Source organism: Melanotaenia boesemani, chromosome 24, assembly GCF_017639745.1.
Source record: "Melanotaenia boesemani isolate fMelBoe1 chromosome 24, fMelBoe1.pri, whole genome shotgun sequence".
NCBI classification, from domain to species: domain Eukaryota; kingdom Metazoa; phylum Chordata; class Actinopteri; order Atheriniformes; family Melanotaeniidae; genus Melanotaenia; species Melanotaenia boesemani.
Window position 1 is genome coordinate 14,450,046 of NC_055705.1, and position 13,454 is coordinate 14,463,499.

General features: G+C 38.5%; 1 protein-coding gene across 1 annotated transcript; it reads right to left on the reverse strand.

Moving 5' to 3' along the window:
• Positions 1-2,596: 2,596 nt before the first annotated feature.
• On the reverse strand, positions 2,597-12,232 carry LOC121635460 (cystathionine beta-synthase-like). Its single transcript, XM_041978609.1, has 15 exons — positions 12,134-12,232; positions 8,066-8,369; positions 7,715-7,821; positions 7,331-7,465; positions 7,151-7,230; positions 6,372-6,576; positions 6,114-6,205; positions 5,859-5,984; positions 5,695-5,779; positions 5,485-5,590; positions 5,289-5,366; positions 5,034-5,168; positions 4,786-4,894; positions 4,235-4,319; positions 2,597-3,414 (listed from the first exon to the last, which is right to left on the reverse strand). The coding sequence occupies exons 2-15, from the start codon at positions 8,359-8,361 to the stop codon at positions 3,284-3,286; spliced, it is 1,770 nt and encodes a 589-aa protein (XP_041834543.1). The 5' UTR covers positions 8,362-8,369; positions 12,134-12,232; the 3' UTR covers positions 2,597-3,283.
• Between the last annotated feature and the right edge of the window lie 1,222 nt (positions 12,233-13,454).

Genomic DNA, 13,454 nt, shown 5'->3' on the forward strand with positions numbered 1-13,454 from the left:
CCACTCTCCTCTCCCTGATCACCCCACACCTCCCACTCCAACCCTTGAAGTTTTAGGCATTTTTCAAATTTGGCAGTGGGTGGACGCAAAAAGTAGGGGGTGTAGTTACACTTTAACTCATTGTTCTAATAAACTGAAGCAATATTTGAATATTAATAAAGGTAAATGCCACTACTGTGATATTTTGTACTAATTGATCTGCATTTATATACTTTTGCACTAAGTGCACCCTATATCTAGATAATATATTTCATAAATTGTGTTAGGATATGATCAACAGTGACTCTACAATGACATTTTTACTGTGTTGGCAGCATCTTTTACTTCATGCCTGTTCAAATTTAAACAGTTGTGAATCTTTTATAATATAAAAAATACCAGTTCTGCACATGTTGTAATTCTCTGTGTTAGAAGAGCAACGTATTAACAGTAAAAGAGAAACAGATTTTCAACACATCACAAAAATTTCAGACTATAAGCTGTAAGAAATAAAGAAAAGAAAGAAAGAACATTAAAAGAAGACATTTTGCAGTTTATGGTTTATGCAAGTCAGAGTGATTTAAAGGATGTACATAAAATGAACTTTATCAAACACCTAGTTGCACATTTGAAGTGTCAACTTCTTTTATAAGTTACTAAATCAATAAACCTTTTCCACAGCACTATGGAAAAAATACCCCTTCTGATAAGTGTGCTGGTGGCCCTTCTACAAATAATTCAAATATAAGGTAAATATCAACCATGAGGCATTTTTCTCCAACTAGCTCCCCCATCTTGTCCAAATAAGGTCACGACTGGCTCCAAGAAAACCAAAATGGCAACAGCCAAATGCCAAACTCAGGGGCCAGTTGTTCACACTTAATCTGGTGGGATTTTGATTATGGGATTGGATCAAATCTTGAAAATGGGTTGTTGCAAAGGGAAAGAAATCGGATTGGATTACACAATCCAATCCTAGATGTGATCTTGATAAACTCTTCAGTTTGTGTTGTTCAAAACCTTTGAGTAGGACTTGATAAACTTTGATCCTAAAACAGGATTATCTTGATCCCAACAAGGGATAGGATTTCAAGGTGGATTTCAGAAAGAAAATGTGGTCAAACTTCAAATTTGATCAAATAATAGTATCTTTTTAGTCAGTGCACATGCTAATATTTACATGTTGCGCTTGACTTGTTCAACAGTTTAAGTGATAAAGTAGATAAAGTAGCATAGGCTGCCTATTAAGCCTTTCAGCATAGTAAAGCAGAAAAAAATCACAACATGGTCATGAACAAAGATTAAACCCCCAAACAAATTTCAAATACAAACACAAATAAAATATTCTATTTTCCTGTTATTCATCGCTGCATAATCAGAGAAGAACCCATCAAAAAAATCATTTCTAACAATTGCATCCCTTCCTACACATCCAGTCAGACCCTCGTTCTGACAGAAAGCAAGAGGTTGGTTTGGTTTGTCAACATGGGCCTCAGGTGCATCATTAACGTCATTACAGAGAGGGACATTGAGCCTTTTTTATGTTTCCAAAATATCCACCATGTAGTTGTTAATGAATTTGTTTTATATTTGTTGTGGCTTAGATGAGAAGTCATAAAAGTATCAATAGATAAAGACTTAAAGTGACCCTATATTGGCTCTTCTGTCTGTTGTTCTTTACATAGCTGGTAACCCACATTGTTTTAAGTTCTGGTAATCTTGACAATAGTGATTCTGGATCAGGGTGATTCAATCGAATGCTGCTTTGAGCAAGCGAGATAAAAGTTTGATGGATTACGTGATCCTCCATCGGGAAAAATGGGATTCCCAAATCCATATTGCTTTTATCCGGATTAAATCTTTTGAACAACTGGCCCCTGAGGATCAAAAGTAATCCAAAAACCAGTGGGTGATACATCCATCCTCAATATAATGTGTATTGGTCACCTCAGTGCCACCTCCACAGGTAGCCTCATACACCCTCTGGTCATGTTTACATCAGATTGACCGCATGGCGGCTGACATGGGAGTAATTTCAAAATTTGAGAGTGGACAGAATGGACTCAGACCTCAACTCAACTGACTATGCCATCGCACAGCAAAATGTGCTGAAATGAAGCTCTTTATGTATAGAACAGCAGCAGGGTCAAAACATCTATACTTAGCATAAAAAGTAAGGATATTTGTGTTTGGCTGATTATTTATCCTCTTTAAGCCATTTTCATGGCCAGTCTCCTCCAGTCAGAGGAAGTTTTTTTCTTTTAAAGCAGCCTTTAAGCCAAATGAGTTGTAAAACTCTTGTGTGGAAACGAAGTAGCACTGGTTTTTCAGTTTTTGGATCCTTTCTAATAATACGAATCTACTTCCTTACATCCAAGCGTACTTCAAGACTTCTGTAAAGTAAAATTACTTTTACCAACATTCAGTTGCTTAAACTGATCATTTTGTTTACCCTTTCCTTTTTCTACTGTTGCTATGAAGCAGAGTCTTAATGATGGGACTTTAATGATCAGGATTACTAATAGAAATTCAATAAGAACCAGTCATGGAAAGATTTAATACTTGGAAAATGCATTGGAATTTTACAGGCAGGAAAAGAAAAATGTATGAGAGTTTGTAAGATTTGCAGCATTCTTTAAACTTTATTTAGTCATTTACATTCCTTAAAGAGCAAACATTGCAATAAAAAATGTTTTATCCTAGGCAAAGCTAAGATTAAATATTCAAAACCTCTTCATAGTTACATTGCAGGCATGTGCTGAAACAGGAGCAGGTAAAAACAGTGGATAATTCCAAAAAAGAAGAAAAAAAAAAACCCTGCAAACAGTAAACAACACAACATGTGACTATATACAGCAGCACTGATTTTCTTTTTATAATTACGATCAATGTGGCATTTGTACTATCCTGTCTTATTACTCATGATTGATGCACAAGGTAGTAGAGATACAATCAAGTTTTATTTTAAACCGAGAGTGACAGAAAAGCCTTATAAAAACATAAAGCTGTCCACAAATTACAATCTTACAAAAGATTTGCTGTAAACTTTACAAATACAGACAATCACTGCTAGATGTAAACAGTATGCAAACCTACAAGCTGACAAAATTTCATTATGCACTTTCCTAATTAAATCATCAGACTTGGGTTCAAAACACAAAAAATAAGAAAAACCGAAAATAACAATCAACCTAAACCCAAAGATCACCTCAACCCCCTGTCATTAAGACTTGTTTACTAAGTCAGTCACCGTTTATTGTAGAGTGAGAAATGTTTGAGTCTATGCTTTGCTTCATTTAGCCAATCACATCTCGTCAGTGGACTCTGATATGGAGCGCTCTCTCTTTTCCCGGCCTGTGACGAAGTTGAGCAGGTCGACGGCCGTCACCACGCCAAAAACCATCTGCTTCAGTACAGGAGAGCCATCTGTCAGGTCTGAAGGAGGAACAGGAGGGAAGATACAGGTTAAAACCAGATTTCCACTCAAGAGATCAGACTTAATTTATGTTTTAGTCACTAGGGGGCAGCAAAAGGAAACACCAAAGGGTGCATTCCAGGGACGGATAAGGTGGATAAGGCTGAAAGGGAGAAGGAAATCAGAGGGACATCACATGTTAGATGTTTTGGAAACAAAGCTATATAGGCTAGTTTAATATGGTTTGGGCATGCATGCATGAGGAATAGTGAATATGTTTGCAGAAGGATGCTGAGTTTGGAGCTCGATGGTGGGAGGCCAGGAGAAAGACCAAAGAGGAGATTTAAGGATGTAGTAAAAGAGGACATAAAGTTGGTGTAAAAAAGGATGCAGAGGACAGGGTTAGCTGGAATCAAAAGACCCCAGGAGAGAAAAGCTAATCAGAAGCAGCAGAGCAAGCTTATAGCTCCCACACCCCAAAGAAAAGGTCAAGGTTGTCTAAACTCCATTTCTACTTGTATGTTCGCTCCATTGCTGGACTTTGACACTTAAATGGAGATTATCAGTGGAAAGTTGACCCACTGAGCTCAACCAATGTTGTCTTACAAATGTGGGTGTGACAGAACGAGAGGTTTAACAGCAGTCAGCTGGATGTGTGTCGATGCAGCACAAACTCCAACAGTTAAAAATCATGTTCTTGCTTTAATGACAAAATAACCAAATGGTTTCAAAGTAGTCTCACTATTTAGAAAAAGTGATAGAAGAGCAAGGGAATTCAAGAAAATGCAAAAAATAAAAAAAAAAGGATGACACGTTTGAGAAAATGTGCTGCAAACTTACATTGGATCTGTTCATGCACCACCAGGGCAAAGTGGTCGGTTTCCAGAATGCGGGATAACTTTCCCAAGTTATCAGTCAGACGGATCTGTGGATGAAAATGAGACAGAAGGGGAAGAGATTCATTAATACAACATCAAAAGTCTAATACAATATGCACAAAGGGAGTTGTTCACAGGGTAAGCTTAGTATGCACCAAATATTACATTAATGTTAAAATAGTGAACTGATATTAAAACCTCAGTTAGTTTAAATGTCTCAGAACAGCTTTAGTGCCACATGATGGCGCTAAAGTGTAAAAGGTTGGGGTTATTTCATGACGATCTAAGTTAAAAATACAATGTTATCTTTAAAATGTCTACTTTTGACAAACTCCAACACAGGTGCCACGTTTGAACCTGCTTTCCTGGCCACACCGTGACTCTATAGTCAAGATGGTTTAAAGCATTTTCACCTGGAGAGCCTCCCCTGAATCAGACTGCCTCACTGGTACCTACTATGGGGTCTTAAAATGGATCATATTGCACATATTTCCACAATCAGAGATGTCTGACCTGTTTGAACTGCTTGTAGAGCACTTTGCTGACTGGGTCAGAGAGCCTGATCTTTCCTGCAAGAATTGATGATAACATGTTCCCCAAAGTCACCATGCCCAGGATCAACCTACACACACACAGACACACACAGGTAAAAATGAATACCTTCATCATGCTTAACAAGAAGCTGAGTATATAATCACATTATGTTCTAACAATGGTAAAATATAAATATATATGTGTATATATAAGAGAAAGATTCTCACCCTGCCTCATCCACTACAGGTGCTTGGTCAAATCCCTTCTCCTTGAGGATTTTGATGGTCTTCTGACAGGTGACGGTGGGAAGGACAGTGAGAGGGGCTGACATGTTCAAGCCCTGCAGCTTCAAGTTCCACCACCTGTCAGCCAGAGACATGATGGCACATTACAAAAACTGATAGAGGTTGAGACCTGCACCTGAACAGAATAAGCCACACAACCTCTTTGGTTGTGGTAAATACAGATTTAAACTCGCATACCATGGCTTCTTCACCATTATGTCTTCCTCCCTCAGGAAGCCTTTCTGGACCATCCACTTGTCACTCAAGAATTTAGACCTTGAGGGGGAAAAAAAAAAAGACATGACGTTCTGCACAGATTATCTCAATGCTTGTACTTGAACCTGCTCAGATGTCTCAGAAACAGGCTGGTAAATGAAAATAAGAAGCTTCTCACATATAGTTTCGGATGGAGTCTGGCAGGATGACCACACAGCGCTGGCCTTCCTTCAGCTCTCTGGCGACATTCACAGCTGCTGCCATGGCCGTCCCGGAGCTGCCTCCTGTTACAGGAATGAGCAGGAATGAGGCTTAGTTGATTTTAACTGAAAACAAATTCCAGCTTTACAACTTCACATTGTGATCTGAAGACAAAAACATGACTTGCCGCAGAGCAGGCCTTCATCTCTGATAAGCATTCGAGACATGTTGAAGGATTCCTCATCGTTGGACTTGTACCAGGTATCAATAACCTGGAGGGATTAAAGAAAGAACTCGATGTAAGGAATGCACAAAAAATTAGACTGACTTTAAATGAAAGGGGGAACTCACTGATCTGTCGAGGACCGTCGGGATGAAGTCATATCCAATTCCCTCCACCTCATACTGAGTTTTATCGGTTTTGTTCAGCTCATCAGGCTCAGCCAGGATGGAGCCTTCAGGATCAACACCAACAATCTGCACACAACACGCAAACCTAATGACTGAAACTCGGGGACTGCACATCCCACTTCCTTTCAACTACAGCGAGAATTTTTTTTTTTACAATAATCATAACTTCAAACTGAATCTTAGAAAGCCGCTTACTTTAATGTTTGGGCATCTTTCCTTCAGTTTGCGGGCAATTCCTGTGATCGTCCCCCCTGTCCCTGCACCGGCCACCAGCATGTCCACTTTACCTGTTTGGACAGCACAGGCATGACGTCAATGTCTTGAAAAACCAGGGAATCGTAACAAAACGTAAAAAAGAATCTTCTTGAATGACCACATTTCAGTTTGGACTCAACAAATAACTGCACTGAGAGGTTTAAATTCTCACAGTGACGATGTTAAAAATGTTGATACCTTCGCACTGCTCCAGAATTTCCTCGGCTGTGGTGTCATAGTGAGCAAGAGGATTGCTCGGGTTGCGGTACTGGTCCAGGATGTGAGAGTTGGGGATCTCGTTTTTGAGGCGCCAAGCCACGCCCACATGAGACTCTGGGGAATCGAAACGAGCACTAGTGGGTGTACGGACAATCTCTGCACCGAGAGCTCTCAGGACATCCACCTTTGGAGGGAAAAGCAACAACCAAGAATAAAATTGGGGGAGAAACACACACACACATAAACAATAAAAAAAAACAACTTTAATAATCTTCAAAGTTAAATTATTAAGCTATAATGGCTCTAATAATCATTATAATTATTTATTATAAACTACATATACTTATAATGACAAATTATAAGTAAATAATAACGTTGTATTTCTTGTTTAAGGACAAAAGAAATTCTAAAAAAAAAGATGTATGTTCTTCCAAACATGCATGGCTGCCAAAAAATGAGCTGAACTGTGAGGAATAGTGATGGTTTGGATTAAGTTTTAAAGGTCTTGTGTGTAGACTTTAGTGACATCTAGTGGTGAAAATGTAGACTGCAACCAGGTCAGATGGAAAAAAGGAGAATTCCCACAGATTAAAGTAAACAGCGCCAATAATTTAAAGCAAAATTCAGAAAAATGACATTAGCTCTGAGTATCTCCTGCTTCTGGAAATGCTACTCTGTAATTAGCTGAAACAGTCAGGATATACACCTCAAAAAAAAAAAAAAAAAAAAGTGTGGCTTCAGTTTTATGAGGAACTCACCTTCTCCATGCTCATTTTCTCAGGCATTACTATGATGCAACGGTAGCCTTTCACAGCTGCAGCCAGAGCCAGTCCAATACCTGGGGACAAGTTTAAGTAGGTTTTACGACAAACTAGTCATAGCTATAAAAGCATTTCCACACAGCAAGACGTCAGAACAGGTGTGAACGGATGAGTTACCGGTATTTCCAGATGTGGGCTCTATAATAGTGTCTCCAGGTTTGAGAATTCCAGCTCTCTCCGCATCCTCCACCATCCGCAGGCTGATCCTGTCCTTGACACTACCTCCTGCGTTGAAGAACTCGCACTTGGCCACTACAAGCACAAACAAAAAAGGTTTTGTGTTGACATAAAATTAAAAGCTATTATGACAGGACATATATTTCAGAGAGGTTTTCAACCCTGAGCTGTCTTCTTTTGTTCCATAAAAGACAAAAACATAGCAGATTATGAAGTAACACCCCACCCTTTGCATGTTTAAACCCTATCATTTTTAAGTTAAGTCAACAATTACACCTCGTTAGATTTGGGAATCTGTCTTGGCAGCAATGATGAATGACTTACATATTTCGCATTTGAGTCCAAAGGCTTTGGGGATCTTGTTGATGCGTACCATGGGAGTCTCACCAATCCGGTGCAAGATATTTGGAAGGATGGTCTGAGGGACAGTCCTGGGTGGACAGAGTGGGAGAAAAAATGTATGAACACAAAGAAACCACACCCCTGGGAGTGTCCAGTCAGATCCACTGTTGCTACTAGTTTCACTGGTTTGAGAAGTCAAGTGTAACCACTGAAACATCTCGACATTATTTTATTGTTTAAAATGAATAAACAATGGTCTTTTAGTGCTTCTTGGATCCAGATTCTTAACTGCCAACTATTAAAGAGCAGTGGATATCCAAACCTCAGCCTTACCTTTGAACATGTGCATGTGGGGAGTCAGCTTTTGAGTCTCCCAGGCTCCATTTGCAACGGCTGGGAAGGTCAGGCCGGATCCATTTCCTCTCAGGAGAAGTGCTCTTTCTGTCTATCTGAATGGTTCTGCTCGACTCCGCTGGGTCCATTACAACGGTCATTTTTTCAACTCCATGCACTGGAAATGAGCCCTCCCGAAGTTTGGCCTCTCCATTGGTGTGATTGAGCATCTTGGCAGCGTGGGGGCACATGGGGCCCTTAATGGGTGTTTCTTTAGTTGAGGGCACTGACGGCATGGCTTACCCTTGGAGAAAAACAGGAAACATGATTAAGCAACTATGAATGAGGCTTTATCTTGTAGATAAAACTGTGACAGATAAGAGATATGTTGTTTCAATAAAAAGAAGATACTGACAAGTTCATAAATTGTCACATTGGTTTTTTATTTTTTAAACTTGTATTGGGGGGGGGGGGGGGGGGGTGTCAGCACTTACAGCCTCTTTGTAAGGTGCAAAATACCAATTTTGATATGCTAACATGCTTTTAAACAGATTAACATTGGTCTACTAGAGCTAAACACTGAGGCTAATGTGGAGCAACATTAGTGCTGCAGATATTTGACCAAACTTGGAAATCCTTCTAATAGTTGTTGTTTGGGGCTGACTAAGTCAGAAATAATCTTTTAAAGTGAAGAGTTTGAATTTTTATACCAGATTTGCAGGTTAGGGTAGAAATATCCAGCCTCTACATCTTTATCTTGACCCAACTTTAGAGTGAATAATTCTCTATTGGTAATTGTTTTAAATTGGTATAAGCCCCCACTGGGTGATCTGAAGCTGAAGAGTAGATTAAGGAAAAGCATTTGAGAATAAAGCTGCAGATAGGATCATTATTTAGTTTTAGAAAGTTAATCTGAGCTCAGTTTTAGGTCTGTACTAGTATGAGCTCTATGGTAAAGATAATGCATGCCCTCTAATGCAGCAATAACATGCTCCAACTATTATTGAGAGAAATTTGTGTTTAAATTTCCACTTGAATTGTAGCTTGAACCTTTGGATAGATTTTAATACAAACACACCCTGCAGAAAATGGTAGTGGTCATCAAGCTGCTCTCTCTACAGCTTGAAACTAACTGCAACAAAAATAGCTTTAAATTTTTGGTTTTGAAGTGAAGCGTAGTTATGTTTCTCTGCAGTATTTTCATCACAGATATTTTTAATTCCACAGAACATCGTGATAACTTATAAAAAGACCATATGTTTCCATTAAATACCCATGTTAGTTACCTGGCCTGCACTACAAAGAAACTGTAAGTTATCTGATGAAACCGTAACCGCAGTTTCATCAGACAACTAGTCATTTACTTTGGCACAAAAGCAAGGCCCAGTGGAGAATAAACACTAAAACACTCCTTCCTCTTTTTAATGCTGAGTCATGTTGGGAAAAATCTAGCTTTATCATGCTTGGTTTTAGCAAAGTGCTGCCACTCCTCCCTCACAGTTTCCTAATCACACATATCCTTCCAGTTTATGCCTCGTCATAGTGAGCAAGAAAATTTAATGCCAAGACATTTTCAATTTCATCCAAAAACAGAAGTGAAACACAAGAAAAGCTGGCTGATGTTGTTTAGTGAATATTGCATCATTCACTTAGAACAGAAAAAAAGGATTTGATGCATTTACGTAAGAAGTTAATAAGCTTTACACTTTCAAAGAAAAAATCTTGATCACAGTCCAGTAAGTCAAGTTGTTATACCAGATTTACAACCACAGTGCTGGTTACAGCATGTATTTGTCTCTGTGTTTATGACCTGCCAGTTAAAGCATCAACTTACATGAAGTGACTTAGTTGATAATGATTATAAATAATTACATAACTAAATGCTGAAGATTATCTCAAACTTAAGCTTGGTGGAATTGGGAGAGAGGTTTGACAATAAGTCATTGATTGTTAGTTTGGCTAATGAGTTGCATTAATGATTACATACGCTCAATACTTAATGTGATTTCCAATCGTTCCCCCTTATTTACACAATAGTGCACAAATAGATTTAATACACAAGCCATACCGATTTACTTTGCACTGACAGGTTTAATCAGCACTGTGCAAACTCATTTAACAAATGCCTGAATGTGCCTGATGTTCATTTATATTTCCAAAGTTTCACTCTCCAGCAGTTTCCTCCATGACCCAGCTGAACTGGTAGTACGTGAACCTTCACTAATACACAGAATACACAGCAGAGCCAGCTGTCAAAGCTGAGGCCCCTCTTTGACTCCGGTCTGAGTTCAAACGATGTTCACACAGCTAAATGATTACATCTTCTTTAGCAAACAGCTCTGCATGGAAGAGAAAACTGTCCTGTGATCAACAAGACACACTGAATGTTCAGTGATCCATCACTCCTACGTAAAAATAAAAACTGTGCCCTTATGATTTGTTTAACTTTAATCCTGATGGAAGAATTTCCCTTTTAAAGGTGGTAAACCACCTGATTATCATTTGTTCTTGAAAAGGAAATGAAGGTTATGGGTGTGTTTCATGTCTACATGGTACATCTTCTGAACTCTGTGACCACTGCTCCTCATACTGCTAATTAAAGGTTACACTGAATACAACCCCAGTAGTAACTGTGGGAAAGACTATGCGGTATGTGGTGGCCTTACAGGGTTCAACGAGGAAAGATGATCCTCAGTGACATTACACCGAGTTTTGAGCCAGGCTTCCAGGCCAAGAAAGACTTACAAGGGGATTTAACAAGGAAAAATTTCAATTTTGTTTAATAAGCCACCCTCAAGCCGTCAGTCCAATACCCCCAATCACCCACAAAGCTGAAGGAACAGCAAAAGAATCACCTGATCGGTCTGGCAAAATCAAACCCAATCTAACAAAAAATCCCTTATCAGACACTTTTTTCTAATCTACTTAATTTCTAATCACCTCTGGTATGCCCCCTGCCCGGGAAGTCTAGGTGTTAACTATTCAGCAGCACTTGGAGCATTTAAAACTGGCTCAAGTGCAGCTGATACAACTGCACTGTCAGCAAAAACAAAACAAAAAAAGTATCAGCTTTTAAGCAACACAAGAAGAGCAGGCTTTATAAGTATTCACTCAGCCATAACAAATGGATGCCAAATGTTGAACACCAGGAATGCTGAACGTAGAAAGGCAGTATAAAAGTGCAGAGACGTAGGCAACACCTGAGTAGCAAGGTCAGGAAGTCAGTTCATGATCTTTTAGCCAAAATAATGCAAACACCCCTTGACTTATTGTCCAGCTTATTAGAAAACTGGATATAGAAAGCCGTAATAATTAACTAATCATAAGCAAAATAATTGGATATAATTTTACAACCCAATATAAGGCAATTATTGGTTCATGTACTAATGTTTTAGGCAAATTTACACTACTGGATGGTTTCAAGCTCTCAAATAAGAGACTTCTGCGCTATGGATTACTGTTATTGTCTTTTAGACATAAAGAATAACTTCGACAAAATAGTCGACCCCTTTGACACTGACAATTTCACTCTCCGAAGCAATAAATAAATAAATAAATACATTGAAACCCATAATAGATTGGTTATCAATGGCATGTGTGTGGAGAAAAGATGAATGTCAACTCGGGATTTTTTGTAATTGTGGTTATTGACAGTTTTCAAACGACTAATAAAAAGCATCGTTTTAGATTATGTAATTGATTTTTGTGCTAAACCAGAAATGTTACACAAGCTTTTCTTTTCTTTCTTTCTTTCTTTCTTTTTTTGGAAAAAAAAAAGACAGACTAAAAAGGCAAGCAAATAAATAAATGCGGCATGTCATAAATGTAAGCGCAACCGTAAACCTTAAATAGTCACATGAAATTGGAGCCGTATTACTGTATTGAGCACATCTTATTGAAACACACGTCACACCATCCTGGGCTGCGCAGTCAAAATTATTGCATCAGCTCACCGTCCTCGAAGCAGCATTTACTAATAAAACCACCAATACCATAAACCACGAGTAAATACATAAATGTGACACATATTCTTTTTATTGTCCCCCCCTCTCCTCCATTTTCACTTACCTGGAGATTTAAATGTGTCTCAACACTTCAGAAAGTCACCGGTCAGGACACGACGTACAGCACACTGACGAATGTGCCGCTTCCGACGAAGCCTGCGGTTTTCCAGCAGCGTGAGTGTACCTCACGTAGAGGGCGTGCGTGAGTCTGTAACCTGATTGGCTGTGACGGGGGCGTCTGAGTGGACTCGTCGGCCAATCAGAGGAGAGATTTCTCAAAAAGGGGTTTGGGCAAACGCCGAGTTAAAGTTGTCCGCGGAGCATGTTTACCTTTTATCGACCAAACACGCTGCGCAGACTTCGGTGCATGTGACACCTTGAGAACTTCTCATGACTCCTGAATTGAAGCCAAAAACGATAAAACATTCAGGACATTAAAGCTCCTATAGATGTCCCATGATCCCTTAAAATATTTTTCGCAATTTCCACGTAATTTCTTACGAAATCCGCAATTTTAAATTTTAGTTTAAAATATGCACGTGGATTTATAAACTAATGTAAAGTACATGGAAAAAAAATAATACTCATCCGTATGAAGTATTTTCATTTAAATGCTAATTTTTATTCTATTCTTTTTTTATTTATTTATTATGAATAGAATAGAATAGAAATACTTTATTAATCCCTTCAGAGAGCCCTCAGGGAAATTTGGTACTGGATGGTACTGGAAGTAGTCTCAACTTGCCCAAAAGCCAAGACACACCCTTAAAGATCTCAAAAAATCCCCCTTAAGAAAATATAAGTTTGCTTTACTGTGTCTGCAAATTTATTATTTTTTAGTCATCATTTAAATCTCTGTGGTCATTTAGACTTGTTTTTAAAACCCAATTTTGATCAGGTCTTGTCACATTGAGTTATTTGTATACTTGTTACCCTGTGTACAGTTTTCCTCATTGCTCGTCATCTGACATCCTCATTTGGCTCACTCAAATCAATTTGCATGTTTTGCATTAAATGCTTTTTGGAGGATACAGTTTGTTTGGTTTCTAATACAGAAGAGGACCCTGAACCAATGTAGTAGACCTGCTTGGTAATCTGAGCAGGATTCAGAAGGGAATATTAATTTCACTCTATTTTAAACAGCACTGCTGTAGTTTAGGATTCCCAGCAGTATTTAGTGGATAAATTGACCTTTTTAGTTTGTTCTTTTTAACTGGAAATTAAATACTGCATGATGCAGCTTGTATCAGTAGAGGTAAGAGGAAAAACTGCTATTTTAGCACATATCCTTTCATAAAATAGAAATATTCACATATCTGTCATTTACATAAATACATTAAGTATGATTTTAAGCTTTTGTCAGTACCAAACATGCACATTTAGAA

Coding starts and splice junctions, on each gene's coding strand:
- LOC121635460 (XM_041978609.1), bottom strand. CDS start 8,361: ATGCCGTCAGTGCCCTCAACTAAAGAAACACCCATTAAGGGCCCCATG. Junction 5,591..5,694: donor AGATGAAGGCCTGCTCTGCG/GCAAGTCATGTT, acceptor TTCCTGTAACAG/GAGGCAGCTCCGGGACGGCC. Junction 4,320..4,785: donor TCTACAAGCAGTTCAAACAG/GTCAGACATCTC, acceptor TTTCATCCACAG/ATCCGTCTGACTGATAACTT.